At 37.0% G+C, this 19,373-nt stretch overlaps 1 protein-coding gene across 2 annotated transcripts in view; it reads left to right on the forward strand.

Annotated features, from left to right (window-relative positions):
* Positions 1-17: 17 nt before the first annotated feature.
* ATM (ATM serine/threonine kinase) overlaps positions 18-19,373 on the forward strand; it is a 57,082-nt gene continuing 37,726 nt past the window's right edge. For both annotated transcript variants that reach the window (XM_063394592.1, XM_063394594.1), the window contains exons 1-27: positions 18-112; positions 1,763-1,863; positions 1,949-2,061; positions 3,263-3,408; positions 3,818-3,982; positions 4,757-4,922; positions 5,200-5,438; positions 6,163-6,326; positions 6,575-6,744; positions 7,288-7,659; positions 8,209-8,403; positions 8,738-8,833; positions 9,319-9,544; positions 9,673-9,804; positions 10,524-10,649; positions 10,772-10,861; positions 11,777-11,945; positions 12,569-12,768; positions 13,308-13,390; positions 13,479-13,634; positions 14,093-14,168; positions 14,306-14,436; positions 14,792-14,912; positions 15,995-16,171; positions 16,922-17,091; positions 17,415-17,661; positions 18,241-18,359. In XM_063394592.1, the coding sequence (XP_063250662.1) occupies positions 1,792-1,863; positions 1,949-2,061; positions 3,263-3,408; positions 3,818-3,982; positions 4,757-4,922; positions 5,200-5,438; positions 6,163-6,326; positions 6,575-6,744; positions 7,288-7,659; positions 8,209-8,403; positions 8,738-8,833; positions 9,319-9,544; positions 9,673-9,804; positions 10,524-10,649; positions 10,772-10,861; positions 11,777-11,945; positions 12,569-12,768; positions 13,308-13,390; positions 13,479-13,634; positions 14,093-14,168; positions 14,306-14,436; positions 14,792-14,912; positions 15,995-16,171; positions 16,922-17,091; positions 17,415-17,661; positions 18,241-18,359 (4,121 nt within the window). In that variant the 5' untranslated portion in view covers positions 18-112; positions 1,763-1,791. The remainder of the gene's footprint in view (positions 113-1,762; positions 1,864-1,948; positions 2,062-3,262; positions 3,409-3,817; positions 3,983-4,756; positions 4,923-5,199; positions 5,439-6,162; positions 6,327-6,574; positions 6,745-7,287; positions 7,660-8,208; positions 8,404-8,737; positions 8,834-9,318; positions 9,545-9,672; positions 9,805-10,523; positions 10,650-10,771; positions 10,862-11,776; positions 11,946-12,568; positions 12,769-13,307; positions 13,391-13,478; positions 13,635-14,092; positions 14,169-14,305; positions 14,437-14,791; positions 14,913-15,994; positions 16,172-16,921; positions 17,092-17,414; positions 17,662-18,240; positions 18,360-19,373) is intronic.

The raw sequence follows: 19,373 nt of genomic DNA on the forward strand, positions 1-19,373 counted from the left end.
CCCGCCGCGGCCGCTCATCCGCTTCCAGGTCCGCCCGCAGCCGCTGCTTCCACACGTGAGCCCCGCTGCCGGAGGCGCGGGGCGGAGCGGGGCTCCGTGCGCCCCGGCCGAGGTGAGGGGCCGGGCCGGGGCCGGGCCGTGTCCGGGCGGGGCGGCCGCGGCCCCGCTGCGGGTGCTGAGGGGCGGCTCGCGGGCCGCGCGGGGGGCGGCGGCCCGGGGCTGCCGGGTCCTGGGGCTGCCGCGGGCCGGGGCTGCCGAGTCCTGGGGCTGCCAGGTAAAAAACGGTGTCAGCGGTAGAAGCAGCACGTGGATTCATTCTTGGGAAATTTTCACTGCTGCTGTTATTGCTGTAGAAATACCAATAAGTACAAAGGAGAGGGCTTGCCTTCTTGAATGCCCAGGCCCTACAGCAGACGACTCCTGTTGCCGCAGTTTTCGATCAAGCACTTGAGAAACCACTGGTGTTTAAGAAGTTTCTTTCTGTTTCGTTCCCAACAAAAGCAAGTCTGCCGGGTTGGGTTTTTTGTTATTCCAGTGCCCAACCAGCAGAGGGACAGAGTGGCTGAGCATTGGCACAGGGAAGAGCTCACAGCACGAACCTGCCAGAGTGCGAGAGCTGTCTGGACAACACTTTCAGGCATATGCTGTGATTCTTGTGTCCTGCACGGGGCCAGGAATTGGACTTCGGGCATCCTTGTGTGTCCCTTCCAAATCAGGATATTCCATGGTTCTTGAAATTAGTAAAGGAACACTTAATTTAAATAAGCGCCGTTGCACAGTACAGGCAACCTTTGCACTTAAAATGTTTTTTTTTTCATGCACATCTATAAGTCACCAAATCTCTGATCATAATTAGTCCCAGCCTGGTCTTGATTGAAGCCAAAGGAAATAAATGCAGTCTAAGACAGTAGATATTTAAAGTTTTTTATATTTAAATGTCTATTTTTATATTCTCATGTAAGCACTCAAGATGCAGTGCTGTACATCATGAATGCCTGTGCTCCCTTGCTTATTACAGCAGCAGCAGCGTATGTTTGGAGTTACTTCCAACTTGTGTAATCTGTCTTTTCCAAACAGGGTTTCTCTCGGGTGCGCTTTAAGGGTGTAAAAGTAGAAGCATGGAAGTTAAATAGAATGTCGTGGTTGTGATCTGCAGCATCATAATTTTATATAGTGCAAGATCTAGCTAATTCCAATATCTGTCAAAGAAGAGGAGGCATAATTTTAAGTGATCACAGAAGGAAAAAGGTTTTTTTTTCATATGACTGATGTTTAATCATCTTTTGATATGTTGAGTCCCCAAGGATTTGTCAATAGATAGTGCATACCTGTGAAAATGTACAAAGTGAGAGCCTTGTTGTCCAAGTGCTGCCTTCTCCTGGCAGTGTCAGGTTAAGAGCTACTGAAAGCTGGTGCTGCTTGCCAGAATGTATTTAGCTCTATCATTCTTACTGTAATTGCACTCCCAGTGGTCTGCCCAGCTCTGCTCAGCACTTCTAGAAAGAGAGGAAGTCAGAGTTATGTGAAGGGGTTCTCTGCAGTTATTCTGTGACTGTTGTCTGTAAGAGCAGATTACATTCTTGACATGAAACTGCTTCAGCTCTGCAACCAGTAGGACTGACCCAGCCACAAATGAGCTTTTCAGTGAAACGCTGAACACCGTGGTTCTGTTTGATACTGAACTTTCTTACTGCAGTCCCCTTTTTTTTTTACTTGGCTATGGTTCAATAGTTCCTGTTTTTTCCATTTCTTCTGTGTGCAGGTATAAATGACTCTTCTTTAAGCCAAACCATGAGTCTTGCATTACACAATCTGCTCGTTTGTTGTCGTCGCCTTGAAAATGAGAAAGCTGTGGAGCGAAGGGTAACAAGTTTTCTTTTGGATGATGTACTTCAAATAGCAATAAAGTGAATCATTAATAAGTATTCTTCTCATAATACATTTTCAGAAGGAAGTTGAAAATTTCAAGCGACTTCTCCGTGATTCTGAAACAGTTCTTCAGCTGGACCGGAATTCTGATTCTAAACAAGGAAAGCAACTCAGTTGGGATGCTGTATTTAGGTAGTTTTATGGTTTTGTCTGTGAACGGTCACAATTTTCTTAAGTGGGACATCATTCTTTTGTTTGTTAGGCCTATTTTAATCCTTATCTTTCTGTATTTTGATTTAGATTTCTTGTCAGCTTATAAACAAGTAATTACCTTAGTCTCCAAAGGAAGTAAGTTTAAAATGGCCAAAAGGGCCACACTCATCACTTACAGAAGACTTCTAGGGAACTCATCGTTAATTGGATAGATGCTTTTCCTTAAAAAAATAATAGTTACTTCCTTTATGGTAAATTATTCTTCGCTTCTGATTTTCAGTGTATAGTTCTAATGTGGATTGCAGGTAGCTTTGTTAAAGTTTCTTGTGTTGCTGAATTCCTCAAGACACAGTAGAAGGACTGTGGCATATTTGTAGAGCTGATCTTTGGTACAATCTTCTTCAGGTGTACTTCAAAATTGGAATAAGCATGAGTGTGATAAGTTCTTACAGCAGCTTCAACCAGTGTTGAATTTCATGGTAAAAGTTCATATAAATTATGACTTTTCATGGTACAGTGTCCTGTCAGCTTTTCATTATGTTTTTTAATTGGACGGCATTGGAATAGTTTTTGTGTCACAGGTGTACCAAAAGTTTTGTAAAAAGTACTTGATAAATTTTATATGTTGCTTTAGAGACAGCAATGTATTAGAAATACACAGGAGGAATACAAAAATAGAGCCTTTAAACTGAATTTGAATAGTAGGCCAGAAAATCTATAGCAATTACAGTGACAAATACAGTGAAAAGTTTAATTTATTCATAGATCTAAAATATAATCCATATATTAACTTTGAATGATAAAGAAATAGAACTTGAAAGCTTTCCCAATAAAAGCAGTTATAAGTACTTTTTATTATTTTGTTTTGTGATGTTGCAGCATAATTTAGCAATGCTTTTTTTCCTAATTAAAAGTTGTATGTTTAGCGTTGTGCAAAATTTAAAGGAAAGTTTGGTTCCTACTCCAAGTTGCTTCTGGGTTATCTTTAAACCTAGCATTTCCTTTTATAGACTATTTTTGTCATGCTTGGACTGTAGTGTATTTCAGTTGGTTTTAGTCTTTGATAATTAGGATTGTGAGAAGAACAGGAACTGGCATTTTAGGCTAAAACAACATTTTCCTATTTTACTTCAGTCATAAGCGAGGAGATCCTTGGTTAATCTCTCTTTTATTTTTGTAGTGTCCTGCAGAAATATTTCCAGAAAGAACTTAAAAACCTCCAGCTGACAAAACCAAATGCATCTGCTTCAACCCAAACTACCAGACAGAAAAAGATACAAGAAGTTGGAAGCTTGGTCAAATATTTCATCAGATGTGCTAATAAAAGTCAGTAATACGCATAATCACATAGAGATACTGGTTTGGTTTGGTACTTAGGCATAACTTTTAATTTTTACTTTGAAGTTAAGTTACCAATGTAGGGTTCATCTTACTTGCTTCCAAATGTTTACTATTTAAATATCTTAATGTGAATCAGTCATTTGTGCTCTTTATCTGCCCTTTTTGATGTTCACAGTGCCTTTTTCTAATTACTCATTTACTCATTACTACTTACCCTAATTACTTGAGTCTATAACTGATATATCCTCCCATTGTTAATTTATATTTTAGAAGCAGTTTAAGAAAATATTTCCTAATAGAACTGTTTCAGAGCTGTAGGTTTTGGGGTTTTGTTGTTTTGTTTTTTTAATTAATTTGGCTTAATTAAATAATCTCATGTTTTTTCTTCATATAGGAGGACCCAGGCTGAAATGTCAGGAACTTCTGATTTATGTCATGGAAATTATAAGAGATCCAACAAGTTGTGCTGCTTATGGTTCTGACTGTAGTAGTATTCTCCTAAAGGATATCCTCTCAGTAAGGAAATACTGGTGTGAGATATCCCAGCAGCAATGGTCAGGTAACATTTTTGAGCCTACTTAGAAATGTCTTTTCCTTTTATAGAAGCGTGTTTTAGATGCATTTTAACGTGTTTGATGCCCTGTTGTGTGAGGTAGTACACAAAATATGGAGTAAAGCAGTGTCAGCCTTGAAGGGCTTACACTTGAAATAAACAAAGCAACAAAGATTAGGAATTTTCCTTTTCTTTCTGTGTACTGTTTGTCTATTGCTTGCTGAAACATAGGTACTGATGTGGAGTCAGGTCATGGATGCCTGGTCTGCGCAGGTCACTGGAGAGAACACAGGGAAGCCAGTGGGGTTTGCTGTGTGGTGGTTGGTTTCTTTGGAACATGGGAGTTAGCTGAGTGTGCCTGTGGGCAAAACTGGGAAGAAATGTTGGCATTAGATCATAAGGAGCACAGTAGAATTTAGTTACTGAGGTGAGGCAGGGCCATAAATCTACAGGAAGTCAGGATTTAATCCATTAAGTGAAACAAGTTGCTTTTATTAAAGGAAGGGTATATAATTTTTGTAAAGGTTACTATAAACCTTTTCTAGTGATTCCACCTTAATGCTTGCTTATAACTCTTGGAGTACATTAGAGAACTCAGTTTTTTTTAATTATAAAATCAGGGGTTTGTTGCTGTTGAAAGTAAGAACATGGATGCCAGTCACTGACCAAAGAGTGGTGGTCTCTGTATCTTTAATGCAATATTTTGTGTCAAGGTTTTTTAATGTCATCCTCTGTAATATATATGTTTATACTTTCCTGTATTTTTTAATACATTTGCAGAGTTGCTGACCCTGTATGGCGATTTATACCTCAAACCTTCTGGGACCATTAATAGAGCCTTAGTGGCTAGGATAATTCACACACTTACAAGAGGATATTGCTTCCAAACTGATGGGTTGTGTTCTGACATGTTTGTCTTCTTTTCAAAAGCAATGCAGTCTGCAAGGTAGGTTGCCAGTGCTCCTTTTGTATGCTAGAAAATAACATACTTTAAGTATTTAGGATTGGATTTGAGTAAAACAGGTCATACTTCTTCAGATATATTTGCTTTTGTCTTTGAATGTCACCTAAGTAACTTCTCTAAAATACTGATAACTTCTGCATTTGTTAGGCAAATCCTATCCTGAATGTTGTTACTTGCTGGTATTTACATTTAAATAATACTTACGAAAATAAATGAGATTATTTCTTTTGGAAGTTTGAGTGTTAGGTTTGTGTTACAGGCAGGAGAGGAATATTGCAGGCCTGGATCATATTGTTGGAGCAATGAATATCTTCTGCAACAAGTTTGCTGACAACTGTCGCATCCGGATTTGCAAAGTAGGGGAAGAAATTTTGCCTACAGTGCTTTACATATGGACTCAGTATAGACCAAAGGATTCCCTGAAAGAATCAATAATTGAGTTATTTCATCTCCAAGTTCATATTCATCATCCAAAGGGTGCAAAAACACAGGGAAGAGGTACAGTAAAAAGCTTTATTTTTTTTTAATTGCTGCGTGTGGTTGTTTTAATCTTTGTACCAACTCTGAAGTCTTGGAGACATTCATGGTAGTGATGATTATTTGTCAGTAGTTTTATGCTATGGAAAGTGAAAAGGAGTGTTCAAATTGTATCCACTAAGAGCAAATTAATTAATTCCATTAAAGGTTGGGGCATCTTTAAGCAAAAGTCTATTTTAATTGCTAAATGAAAATACAAAGTCTTTGAGGAAAGGAAATAATAATTTAGATTGGGTTTAGATTGCCACATGTGTTGGTGTCTTACCAGGTCTATTTAAACCCCGAAATTACTCCTTTCAGTTAAGTCTGACTTAACACTATAAAACTTCTCAGAGAATAGAACTCAGTAATTATGTTTGTTTGTCATGGCCTGTTTTACTTCTAGTATTTTTTTTTTTATACTTTGGATAGACCTATCCATTACCTTTAACTGTATTCTTTCCAGGTAGATGAAGAATTGTTTACTAGAAACTTAATTCCTACCCCAATTACTTCTATATGCTGCTTCTCTCTTAGCTTTTCCCCTTTTTTACTTTATTTATTCTCCATTATAGAATTTGCTTTTCAGGCCTGCACTTGTTGAACTTTGTGTGCCTTACTCAGATTCTGGCTGTATTTTGCATTGTTTAAGTAGGTTTACATACTGTATCAAGTGGGTGATACATGCTATCTTTTAATTGTACAGGTGCATATGACTTAACAAAGTGGCAAAGCATCTTACACAACCTGTATGATCTGCTGGTGAATGAAATAAATCTCATCAGTAGCAGAGGGAAGTATTCTTCAGGCTCGCGTAATGTTGCTGTGAAGGAAAATTTAATTGAGTTAATGGCTGATATTTGTCATCAGGTAACATTTTTATTTGAATAGAAGATTGACTATATAATTACTGAGCTGTATGTTTTGCTGAAGTATGCACACCTTTTGTCTGTGTTCTGTTGTGTTTTGTTAATTCTGTACAGTTCAGGAATGTATTATACTGTATTTCACTAATGTTTCTTGTTAGGCTGGAAGCATTTCACTTTTCTAGTAAATACTGCTGCCTTTTTTTTTTTTTTTTTTTAATTTGCATGCTTTTTAATTTCTCTTTGTGAAAGGTTTTTACAGAGGATACCAAAGTCCTTGAAATTACCCAGTCGTATGCTGTTTCACAAAGAGAGTCCAGTGAGGACACGGCGCCAAACAAGCGCAGGAGGATTGAGCTTGGCTGGGGCGTCATTCGAGACAACGTGCAAAGATCCCAGAAGGATTTTGATGTCATACCTTGGTAATAACATCTTTGCATGAAAAAAGTATCACTCCAGATATCCTTTCACATTTAACATTCTCCTGAATATGTTGTGCATTTAAGCTGGATGTCTGGACATGCTGTAATTACGTATCTAAGCAGTGAACTTAGATTGTCAGAGCATTTGGAAAGTTGCTTTAAGCTGGCTGTGTCATAGTATAGCAACCATTAAGAGTTTGGCCATTTTGGACTAGTTCACACAGTTTTCTGTAATACCTGTCCTGAAAACTTTTCCAAGGCCTGGCTTCTTATCTTGGACCTTGATTGAGGGGTATCTTGTTTGCCATGAGAGACCTCTGAACTGTAAGAAATTGTTAGTGATAGGCTAGATGAGCAGTCTTTACAAGTGAAAATGGTAGAAGTACTGAATCTTTAACTTTGGATAGTAATCAAATCAGCTCAATACTGGAAACTATAAATGAGAGATGGCAATTGAGGAAGGCTTTGTCTGTTTGTTGATTTACTTCAGAAAATGCAAATTTCTGTACGTCTGGTATTAATTGCTTCACTTTTGTTTTCAAGGTTACAGATTACAAGCCAGCTAATATCCAAGTATCCCATGAGTCTTCCTAGCAGTGAGCTGCCTGCCTTACTCAATGTCCTTCACCAGTTACTGCCTCAGCAGCGCCGAGGGGAGAGGACCCCGTACGTGCTGAAGTGTCTCACAGAGCTAGCTTTGTGTCAAAACCAGAAAACTGATTTGAAAAGCACCCACAGGCTGGAGCTCCAGAGAACCTGGGCAAAGATCTGGACTCTCACCATTCGCAGTGTAAGCCTGCAGCAAATTGAAGTGGAGAGCTTTGGGCTGCTTGGAGCTATGATTCAAGGGAACCTTGTTGTAACAGATAAAGAGCTCTGGAAGATATTTTCAGGACCTGCATGCAAACCTTCAAGGTAAAATGGAATCAAGGATAGTGTCTTATGTCTGATTCACATTCCTCTTTACTGTGCAACCAAAACAAATACTGTGTTACTCAATATTAGTGCTGTTGTGACTATTCAAGAACTGCACACATTTGTGTTGTAAGCATTTGAAAATATCATAAATACGTAATGAGACTGAAAGCAGAGGCAGAAGAGTCAACCATCTTCACATTTAGGATGTACTAAAATTTAAAATGGACTAAAAATTTAAAGATATGACAGACAGACAAATGTTAATTCTTTTGAAGTTAAGAAGTATGTTTTCTTCTGAATTTTTATTCTGAAATAAGTACTCCAACACAGTCTTTAAGATAGGTAGGAAATGTCTGTAACAGCCAAGAAAAATGACAATGCAAAGATTGTGATGAAGGAGTTGACCAGTACACGTGCTTGTATACTTGTTTATGTACTTTGGATGTGTCCTGTGCATGCAGAAAAATGCACTGACTTTGCTTTAGAGTGCTGACCAACAAATACCACATGGTTTCTCACAAATCCCCTATTCCATTTTTGTTGCAGTTCTGCTGTACGTTGTTTATCATTGGTGATGTCTGCCTATTCAGTGCCAGAAAATTTGGACATAGGAATGGAACAGAATAGTTCTGAAAGAAATCTGGGTTCTGTGTTAAGGGAGGCAATAATGAAATGGCTCCTGTCCAGCTATTTGGAAGAAGAAATAGAAGAATGTGCTGAGTTGCCACCAGTGCTCTGCAGGTAAAGTTTTTGTAGCATAATTTTACATGTAAGCTCACCCTGTAACACAAAAAATTCTACAAGGAAAAACATATTCTATTTATGCAGAATTCTGTTATATTAAAGCTTAAGCAGAATCTTTAGGGTTTTTGAGTTTCCTGTAGAATGTCATTCTGGGTATATAATTTGGTTATCTGTCCATATCATAGCAGGTATGTGACCTATGCATTAGAAATCTGTAGTGAAAAATTTCTTTGAAGATACATTATTAATCTGGTTAAGGTTTGGGTGTGCCTCAGGAATCCCAAGAACTTGTCTGATTGCAAGAAATACAAAACCATTTTCTTTTTTACAGTGATTTTCCTCATCTTGTCTTACAAAAAATTCTTGTGAGCCTTACAATGAAGAACTGCAGAGCCTCCATGATCTTTTTCCAAAATGATGCTAAATGGTATGTTTTTAAATTAATCATTATAGGTACTTAAGCTAGGAATGCTGCTGTATCTTTCACTGATGCTTTGGAGTACATGCAGTTTTGTCTTAATAAGACTAAAATATGTGTAACTTGTTCTGATGCAAGATAAGACCTACCTACTAGAAGTTAAAAATACTAGTTTCAGGGGCTTTGTGGATTTCTGTTCCTGCTGTGTCAAGTAGGCTGAGATCAGGGACCCTAGCACAAAACAGATGCTGCTCCATAACTGCAGGAGAAGGTATGATCTGTGTGCAGATTTCATGTTTCCATACAGTTCAGTTAGAGCTAGGATGGTATTGTCCATTCCACAGTGAAAGTAAAGGACAGCCAGGGTTTGGAAGCACAAAAATATAAAAATATTTTATTTTGCTTTTTTATGTTTCCTGTATTTAAATAATAGTATTTAAGACTTGTAAGTTATATACAGGCTGCTAAAGTAAAAACTGTGTCTCTTCTTCAAGTGAGCAACATGTGCAAGGGAAAGAAGAAAACAATTTTTCTGATGTTGAAGAGCTGTACCTGCAGACTACATTTGATGAAATGGATATTTTCAGTAACTTTGCAGTAAATGTGGCAGATAGGAATGTGACTGGTTCAAGACTTGTCATCAACCAAAATCTTAGGGAAACACTGGAGAACTGCCTTTTAGCAATGTCAGAAAAGCTTTTAAGCAGTTGTGGTCCTAAGGTAAGCTAGAAATTGTTGTTACATCTTTACATTTGTGCTCCCAAACAGTCTATTTCTAAGGTAAAGTGTATGGTTTCTGTATTTTGTGGTGATGAACTGCTAGTATTTATGCTGTGTATTTGATTTAGTCTAAGGTTGTTGCTGCTGAGCACCTTGTCCGATGTGTCAATCTCTTGGTTGGTGTTCTGGGTTGCTATTGCCACACTGGTATTTTTACAGAGGAGGATGCCTGTAAGTCAGCGTTGTTCCAGAATGCTAAGGTAAGCAGTAATGCATTTGGGACCTATGAAAATTAAACCATGGGATATAAATTAGTTCATAAAATTCTGTTCATACTGACATATTTTCAGAGCAAAGGTATCTCCTCAGAAAAGGTAGCTTAGAGAGGTTTAAATATGTTACTGCTGCTGGAAGAGAGGAGTCACTGAAATTCTGTCAGTACACCAACACATGAGTTTTGCAGTGGAGATTATTCTAAATATTGATACGTCTCTGAGTCACATCTTTCAAAAAAATGGAAGTCATGGACATGTAGACAAAGGACTAATTAGAGGATAACAATTCCTTTCATTTATAGGTCTTCTATTCAGGATTTTAAGATAGTTTGATGGGTCAAGCCAGTGTGAAGACAGCTATTGCTATTATTTTTATTAGTAATACTATCTGAGATGTTTTCTTGTTTAAATACAGAAACCCAAAACTTACTCTTCATGGAGATATGCTATGTTTTTCTTTTGTGATGAAAATATTAGTGTTTCAAGCACATCTAAGCCATGGTTTTGTCACTTTCTGAGCAAAATGAGCACAACAAGAATCACAGAAAAAAAAGTGGATTCATTGATGCACACTGAATATCAAAGCTGTATGAATGAGAATGTATGAATGAGAACCATTTCCTTTTGTCTGTATGTGTGTCCTGTGTAGGTGCCAATGTGTAAGGGCATTTCACTGAGGTTTTCTAACTGTGTTGCATTTTTAGTCTCTCATCCATTATGCCGGAGAAAGCATTTCCCAGTCTAAAAACAAACTAAATGAAGATACCCAGGTCAACACACTGAGGACTTTGATAATGCAGTGTACAAAATGTGTGTGCAATTGTACCAAGGTAAAGTTTATAAAGGAGTTTAAATTTCTTTCTTCATTAATGAGATCGAGAAATTGAGTATCATACATTTAATTCCTGAGAAAAAAAAAATTAACCTGTCTGTACATCTTGCTTCCTTACAGAACAGCGCTAACAAGATGCTGTCTAATATATTCCTGCGCTTGTTAACATCAAAATTTATGAATGATCTGATAGATATTTGCAAGAACCTGGTAAGTACATTCTGTCTGTTTCTGAATGCAGTCCTCTTCTGTGAGAGGATTGTTTTTACAGCACAATAATCTGGAGGCAAACCAAATGACATACATATTACTGAAAAAAGTAAACTGAAATACATTGAGTTTTATAGAGAATTCCTAACCAGAAACATTTCTATTTAGCATTTGAACACAGACTTAGGGTAAAAAAAAGAGCAGATGGATAACATTTGATCAAAACAAATTTATTCTGTTTTTCATGTTTTTAATACTTTGTTACAATAGAAGTATATACAAAAGAATTCTGTATCACATGACAGTTAACATCAATGCACTTGTAAAGGAGTGGGGTTTTTTGTGTTTATGATATGGGTATTAAATATAACTGTGAATTACTCCTTGCCCACTGGGAAAACTGGAAGTGTGGCACAATTGTGTTTAGCACAATTCTTAAAACTTCTCTTTGTCACTTAGAGCTGTAGTCAGGTCTAGGTAGGCAAATTCCTGATTTTCAGCCGAGGAAGAGCTGGAGGTTTTGCCATTTGTTAACTTGTCATTTGGTAAGGAATGTAGTAATTAGTTTCCCTTCAGAAAGTCACATGACTCCCTTTCATTTCTCTGTAATTATGAAGTATGGTGAGAAGCTGGTGGGTCTTACAGAGAGAACTGTTTTTTAAAAACTAGCACTGTCCTTGGCAGAATCTAAAATGCAGAGATCAGTATCTGCCTGAGGAAGCTTCTATCCTAAAGAGAATAGTTCAGGCAAGGTATAGAAAGCAGGTCTGTCACAAAGGATGAAGTTCATCAATTCTGTGTCACCCTTACTGTTCTAGTTCAGTGGAAAACTGCAGTGTCTCTCCTTGTGCTATGTCTGTGGTGTTCCTTTTGTCCCTAAAAGCCAACTTTAAAAGGCTGTGGTGTTTTTGTCAGATGACAGTTACTGGGAAGCCGAGTGTACCGGGAGAGGTGGATCTCAGGAGTGATCCTGACGAGAGTATCATGGAAGTAGATAACTGGGCATCTGATAATTTGTTTGATGATCACTCAGTGACGGACATCAGTGATACAAATGAATCTGGTGACATGCAAATTGTAACTGGTAAGTCTTCCCTACCTCCAGACTACTTCCAAAAGCTTGGTTTTGCAAATACCTCTTTGCTTGAAAGTTACTGATGTACAAAATTGTGCTGCTTTATTAATAGTTGAAGCAGGTCGTGGTTGAACCAGATACTTTCTAAGCAATAATAATTTTCATCAGTATTTTAAAGATGTTAATGAAGTGTTTGAGCTCATTTAGAGAGGATTTTGTAAATCTAATAATGCAAGAAGAGACGCTAACTTTTTCAGAGTCAGAAGTTTTGGCAAAGACTAGAAAATGTGTTTGTAGAATAATTGTCTTTCATTAGATTGTGCTTAATTCTCTTAAAAGTAGTCCTATTTAACTTTTCTTCTTCTCCTGACTAATAATTCTTAACTCTATATTTGGACCTTCAGAGGGACAGGAGCATGAATGTGTTTATTCCTATTAGGAGCTACAAGTACTGATGTTATCTTTCATTTTTAATTTTTACTTAAAATGCCCTAACTGCTCAATAACAAATGAACATAAAGGTTGCTTGTACTCTATTTTTGAGAACTTATATTAGTTTTGTAAAGACCTAAAATGTTTCCACCTCTTCCTATATGAAGAAGCGTTTCTTACATGAAAAATCTTATTTCCAGGTGCTCTGAGCCCATTAGCTGAAGAACAGCTGACAAAGCAGGATTTACTTCTCCTTGAAATTGTGAGATTCTTGTGTATTTGTGTAGCTGCAGCCCGAGTTCCGACACTGAGCTTCCGAGCCTCTGACATTCAGAGGAGGCTGCTGGCGCTGACTGAAGGCAGCGTCTTTGGCAGCACCAGGCCCCTGCATCTGCACATGGTGAGTGTGAGGGGTTTGTACAGCAGACCCGCTTCTGGAATTGTACTGCTGTTAAATTGCGTCGTCTTCTCGAGTATACATTGTCTTTCTCCTGTCATCAGTCCCCTGGGAAGACTTGAAATGGCTGCATTTGGTGATTTTGAAGTGTGTTGTATACAGTCAGGAAAACAGCAGTACGAATTTGTAAGACAGAAAATGAAGAGTTGAGAAAAATAGATATCTTACCTTTATAATTAATTATCTGTTAAAGAACTAGAAATAGTCTCTGTAGTAAAATAATATCTGTGTCTTAGTTTACAAAGGAGGTTTTTTTACTGCCAGGACTAAAATTTGATGATCTGTATTACTGCGTGACAGTGTTTCCATGAAAAGATGCTCAGTCTAACATACAGATGATAGGTGTCTTCCTGCATGGTTTTGTGTAAGATTTAACAAAAAAGTTTCCTAATTTTTCTTTCGGTCTACTTATTTTCCTATGTACTGTTTTCCATTTTGGTTTTGTTTGGGTTTTTTATTCAATTTGGTTTTTTATTCCACAGTACCTGACCCTGTTGAAGGAGCTCCCCACTGAAGAGCACCTCTTGCCTGCAGCCGATGTTGATGTGCTTCTTAAGCCCCTTTCGTAAGAAAGAAACTGTTCAGCCTGTTTTACATCTATTTCAGGGGATTTGGTGGCTTTTTCAAGATACTTTTTCTTTTTTTCTTTACAGTACTGTGTGTTCTTTGTATCGTCGAGATCAAGAAGTTTGTAAAGTAATCCTAAATAATTTGCTCCCTCTAGCAGTAGGGTTGGCCCAGTTTGAGGAACATGCTGAAGAGGCAGGGAATGCCAGAGGACAGTTTCTGACAGTCATTGGAGCCTTTTGGTATGTTATTTAATGCAGGAGTCTGTTTGACATAGCAGTTTTGATTTTTAGTTTTTATCTTTGCTGTCAGTAAGAAGACTGTAGTGCTCTTGTGTGTCTTGCTGTTTGTGTGTACTGTAGAATCTTTATGCAGCACTTAACTTCTCAGATTTTCTGTGTCATGCTATATTTGTAGCCAAAAGTTCATTCACAAGATAGTACCAGAACAATAAACACTACACTGCTGTATGTAAATAAAGACTGATTCTATGCTGAATTGCATCAGTTATTATGACAAAGGGTAACTTCAGCAACCCAAAAAGAATATTGTTTGCAATTGCCAATAAAAATTTCAAATCCCCCCAAACATGCCCATGGAGCACAAAAGAGTCAACTGTGAGCAGCAGAAACTAACTTGCTAGACTGTTTCTGAAAATTGTGGGCAACTTTTTCCATTAATCAAGTATTCTTTGTTTTAGGCATTTATCTCAAGGAGGGAAATGCACGGCATCAGTAAGAGTGGCCCTTTTAAATTGCATGAAAGCCCTGCTTGAGGTAATCCTAGATTTTCTGACATTCATTAGCATACTAAGTATTTATTTAATATGTACTTATAAACAGTATCTAAAGATCGTTTGGATATTGCAGTGTATCCTCTGTACATTTTAAATCACCATATTAATTTTCTTCAGGTTGATCCTCATTGCAAGTGGGCAATCCTTAATGTGAAAAATGCAGATCTACCTGTGAGTGAGGCTTTCCCACATTTCCTTGCAGACAGTCACCATCAAGTTCGCATTCTTGCTGCAAAGTCAATTACCAGGTGATAATGTAGATACTTGTTCTGTTTGTAAGAATAATGCTTAATTTCACTTAACTGGATGTCACTTCTACTGCTGCATAGCTGCTCTTTTCGATACTTCTGGAACTGTAATCTTGACAGAATATAAAAGCCTACCAAATTTTGTTGAAGTGTTCAAACGTTGCATTTCAATTATTCTGTGATGTGGGAGATTGATATCCAGAGAGAAGCTGCTCTATAAGAAAATGAAGAAAAATCTATACAGGGCAATTAAGACAAAAAATGTTATTTTCAGAAAATCAAAATCTTATTGATATGCATAACATATAGTAATTCTGTAGTGTTATGCTAATAATTATTGTTTTTCCTTTTGAAGTTTGTTTCAAGATGTGAAACATAGAGATTCCTCTGGAATGTCAAGACCTCTTCCCCTGAAGCTCCAGCAAAAGGCTTTTGAGAATGCATACCTCAGAGTTCAGGAAGGAATGAGCCATCTGGTACCAACATTAGTTTTGCCTAATTTTGATCTTTTGAATAAAAGTACCTTTAACATGATCATGTTTAGTTTTCTGAAAACATTGATTCTTCTGGTAATCTGAGCTGGTGAAAGAAAGTGATGATCAGGAAATTCCTTTCATATTGAGTCATTCACAGTTTGGCCCACATTAGAAGTCTGTAAATTTGTAAACTGTGTGTTTCAGAGTGCTCTTCTGTATCGTACTATTTGTTGGGGCAGGTTTGGTGCTGTAATACCTAAGAGTCATAGAAAAATGCAGCCTCAATAATCTAGAAAACATATAGATAATAAGGGGCAATGTAAATTAAATTATTTCTTTAAATATTTTACACAGCATAAAACCAAATTTCTAAATTTCAGAAAGATCATGTTTCCAGTGGTATTAGAGCACTGGTTTACACAAAACTGAGATTTGCTTAGAAATTTGAACTATTCAGAAGAAGCTTGAAATGAAGGAAAAGTTACACTTTAGTGCAGTGACTGGAAATAAAACAGTGTGGTGTAGTACTGTGGAATTTCTGTAACTTTTCTTTTAGTGTCTTTCACTTTTCCTCCTTCCTTGCTACCATGCTAGGTCATTTACTTCATCTGCATTTTCCCTTTTTTATTGTCATGCTGTTACCTACCTGCATGTCATCTCTCTTCCCTTTGTCTGCTGTGTCACAGCCTGGCCTTGCTGCTGAGGCCTCAGATCTCTGTCATCTTTTTCATCCCTCTGTACTGTCACCTTCAGCTCTTTTCTCATCTGGTTTCTGTGTTGCTTTGAGTCCTTGTTCTGTCCCCTCAGCTTGATGATGTCTGTTAGCTTCTCCCTTTTCTATTGCAGTTTCTTGTAACTTTTATTTCAACTCATTACTTATCAACATAATGCCTTAACAGGGGAGAACTGCTTTTAAATTTCAAGGTAGTTCTTCCCTATAGCATCAAGGACTAAAAAAACAAGACTTGTTCAGCAGTATTTATGTCAATGCCCTTAATTTTAAATTATATATGCTGATTTATTAACTAGGAAATTGCTTTAACAGAATATTTGCTCAAAGTCTTCATACTTTCTTATTGCAGGTCAGGGGTGATGCAAGTCCTGAAGATCTTTTGGACAAACAGGGTAATGGAAAAGCAGTTTTGCTGATGCTTATAACCATGGTTTTGTGCTGCAGCCCAGTATGTGAAAAGCAAGCTCTGTTTGCTATTTGCCAGTCTGTGAAAGAGAATGGATTAGAGCCACAGCTTGTGAAAAAGGCAAGTCTGACATTTCATTTGATATTTAAGTTATAAATTAAGGTTAGTTGAAGATTGGAAGACTACAAAACGTTTTCCTCAATATTGAAATTTGTTAAATATTGTAAAGGTATAACTAAAGTGGTACTTATATAAATGAATTAATTTGTCTATATAATTAATGATTTACATAGAAATAATGAAATCAAGAAAGGCAATTTTAATGATAAATCTTGTGTATTCAAAGCATAGATCTGATATACAATAGACTTTTATACATTGACTATTGCAGATCTCATTTAAAAAATCATTCTACCTGGGGGAAGTAAGTTTTTTTATGTGGAAAATATGTAAAATAATTGCAGTGTGTTGGAGGATGGTGTGTGTCTTGTGGAATTCTATTGGAGTTCACAAGGGTGTACTGAAATGATTGCTATTTATAGGTCAGCCTTTCATGCCAGTGATTTTTCAAGTGCATGTGTCCTTTTCTCCTTTCTATTCATTGTTTTCTGTTTTTGCACACAGTCTGTACCCTACAAAATGGGTACTGGCCATCCTTTCTTAACTCATATGAGTTAGTTGTAGTTCTTGGTTGCACTTTTGTGAGATATGGCAATTCAAATACTAAAATGGCTTATGCAAAACAGGGGCTGAGTTACACAAATATTCATTAAAGGGCTGGGGGTGCACATGGAGGTGTGATATTGCCAGTTTGCCTTAATACCACGTACTCTCTATGCTATTTTTGCAATCTTAATTCATGCATTTCAGGTTTTGAAAAAAGTGTCTGACATTTTCGGCTATAAAAGCATAGAAAACTTTATGACATCACATTTAGACTATTTGGTGATGGAGTGGCTGAAAATAAATGACAGTGGATATAGCCTGTCTGCTTTTCCTTATGTTCTTCTGAACTATAGTAGCCTTGAGGAGTTCTACAGGTAAGTTTACCATATGAGGAAAGTATTATTTAGATTTTATGTACAATTATGACACAGGGTCTCAAATTGCTAAATGTAGCATCAGGATTTTGTTATAAAGTGATGTATTGAGAACTTTTGAAATGTATTCCAAGCATCACATGTATTATATTTATGCAGATCAGAAATTTTTGTGTGTGTAGCAGTAGCTCAACAATGATTCTCAGTTATACAGTAGTTATACAGTAGTTATACAGTAGAGGGATGATATTTACTATATGATGCTCAAGGTTTTTAAAAAAAGTAATTTAGAGACATTTTGGAAATGTATTTACTACATGTAGGTCTTGTTACAAAGTTTTGGTCCCACACCTGGTGATTAGAAGTCAGTTTGAAGAAGTGAAATCACTTGCCAACAAGATTGAGAAGGACTGGAGACAAGTTCTGGCAGACTGTTTCCCAAAGCTGCTTGTCAATATCCTCCCGTTCTTTGCCTATCAAAGCCATGGAAAGAGTGAAGTAGCAGAGCAAAGAGAAATGGCTTCTAAGGTCTATGACATGCTTATGGATGAAAACTGCTTAGGAAAACAGGTACCCATTTAAAATCTGTAAATTGAGTTCTATGGTGTTAAACAGACCAGAAAGAAACATTTATATATAATGTAAATAGTTCAAATTTATAAGTGTAAAGGTAGTGTTTTAGTAAATTCAAACTGGCTAAATTTTTATCCCAGGGTTTTCAAGGAGCTATTCAATAGAAACTTTCAGGCAGACATTTGACTGAAACATAATTTTTTTCATAATGCAATAATTTTTTTTTTTACTATTCATTGTACAACCCCAAGTTTCTTTGTTGTACATCTGTCACATTTTCCTCTTAAAATATTTTGTTAGTGCTTTAAGAGGAGCCATCTTCTCCAGAGGCAGACTCTATACTCAGAAATAGTAGTAAAATGAAACTTTTTATATATATACTGTAGGAAAGCAGATTATCCTACCTGTGACTGCCATGGAGAAGCTTAACCAGGCTTAGTTTATGAATGATTTGTATGTCGTGGGTGATGGAACAGGTAGAGAATCTAGACTTTGATGTAGGCTTTCTCAGAAGCCAAAGAAATCATTCTGGCTGAAATATCTTTTCCTAATGAAAGTGCTGTTTTTTTCTTGTAGCAAATGGACAATTTATCTCATAGCAACTTGCCAGAGATTGTGGTTGAGCTGTTGATGACCTTACATGAACCAGCTGCTACCACAGTCGAAGAAGGATCTGAGCTAAGTAAATACACAAGGTATGTACTTGTAGGTTTTCTGAATGCTGAGTGTGTTTGTCTAACAATGTGCATTAAAATGTGCTCTTCAGGCATAAGAGGAGGTAACCCTGAAGCTGAGAGGGTTTATTGTTACCCTGAAGCTGAGAGGGTTTATTGTTACTTTAATGATATATCAGAGTCATGCCTTCTCAGGTAGTTTCTCCCCAAGATCAGGAAGGAGCAGCTCTGTAAGGCAGCCAATGGAAGGAATGAGCAGTGGGCAAGGGAGTGCTGTTGAGTGCTGTTGAGCTGGACTGTTGTCTGCCAATTGAGAGAAGTTCAAATTTAGATGGACTGCCCTCTGTAAAATTGGTCAGGTTTTAGTCTCTAAGTTAAAGCTGTTCTTTTAATCGTCTTTAGTAACTAGAAGTCACAGAGAGGTAAAGTTTCTTAGAGAGCTGTTTCTTAGTGGTTCTTGCAGTGGCAGCTCTTGTCTTTGGTAAGGAGATTGGTTAAGGAATGCCAAATAAACAAAGTCCTAATTAATAGAAATAGCCTAGTGCCATAAATATCTTCATGTTTATTAGCTTTTCAGTCTTTGTTGTTGTCCTAAAATATCTCTATTTGCAAAATAATTTTCCAGATTTTTATGTTCAGATACAAACTTTTTGGAAAAACATTGCATTTTGTAAAGTTCTGGAAGAAGATACCTTTATTGTAAAACTACTAAGTTGAAGGAATCCAAAGCATTTCTGTGAAAATCTGCCAAAAATTAAATGGCTGACACTTTAAAAACTCTCTTTAGAGCATCTTTTTGTAGTGAGTTTATGAACAGACTGTGATGTCTGCTTGTAAACAAAGCTCTTCTTTCCGAGAAGGAAATGGTAAGAATAAAAGTGATGAAACTTAGATTATGCACTTTTATAATTGCCATGATGAATTTCTTTTCTTTTTGAGGTCCCAGAAAAGTTCACTACCCTGTTTTTCCTCAACCAGATTGTTCCCACAATTAAAAAATGCAGATGATTTACCCATGACTTGTAATTAGATTTT

The sequence above is a fragment of the Prinia subflava genome, chromosome 3 (genome assembly GCF_021018805.1).
Source record: "Prinia subflava isolate CZ2003 ecotype Zambia chromosome 3, Cam_Psub_1.2, whole genome shotgun sequence".
NCBI classification, from domain to species: Eukaryota; Metazoa; Chordata; class Aves; order Passeriformes; family Cisticolidae; genus Prinia; species Prinia subflava.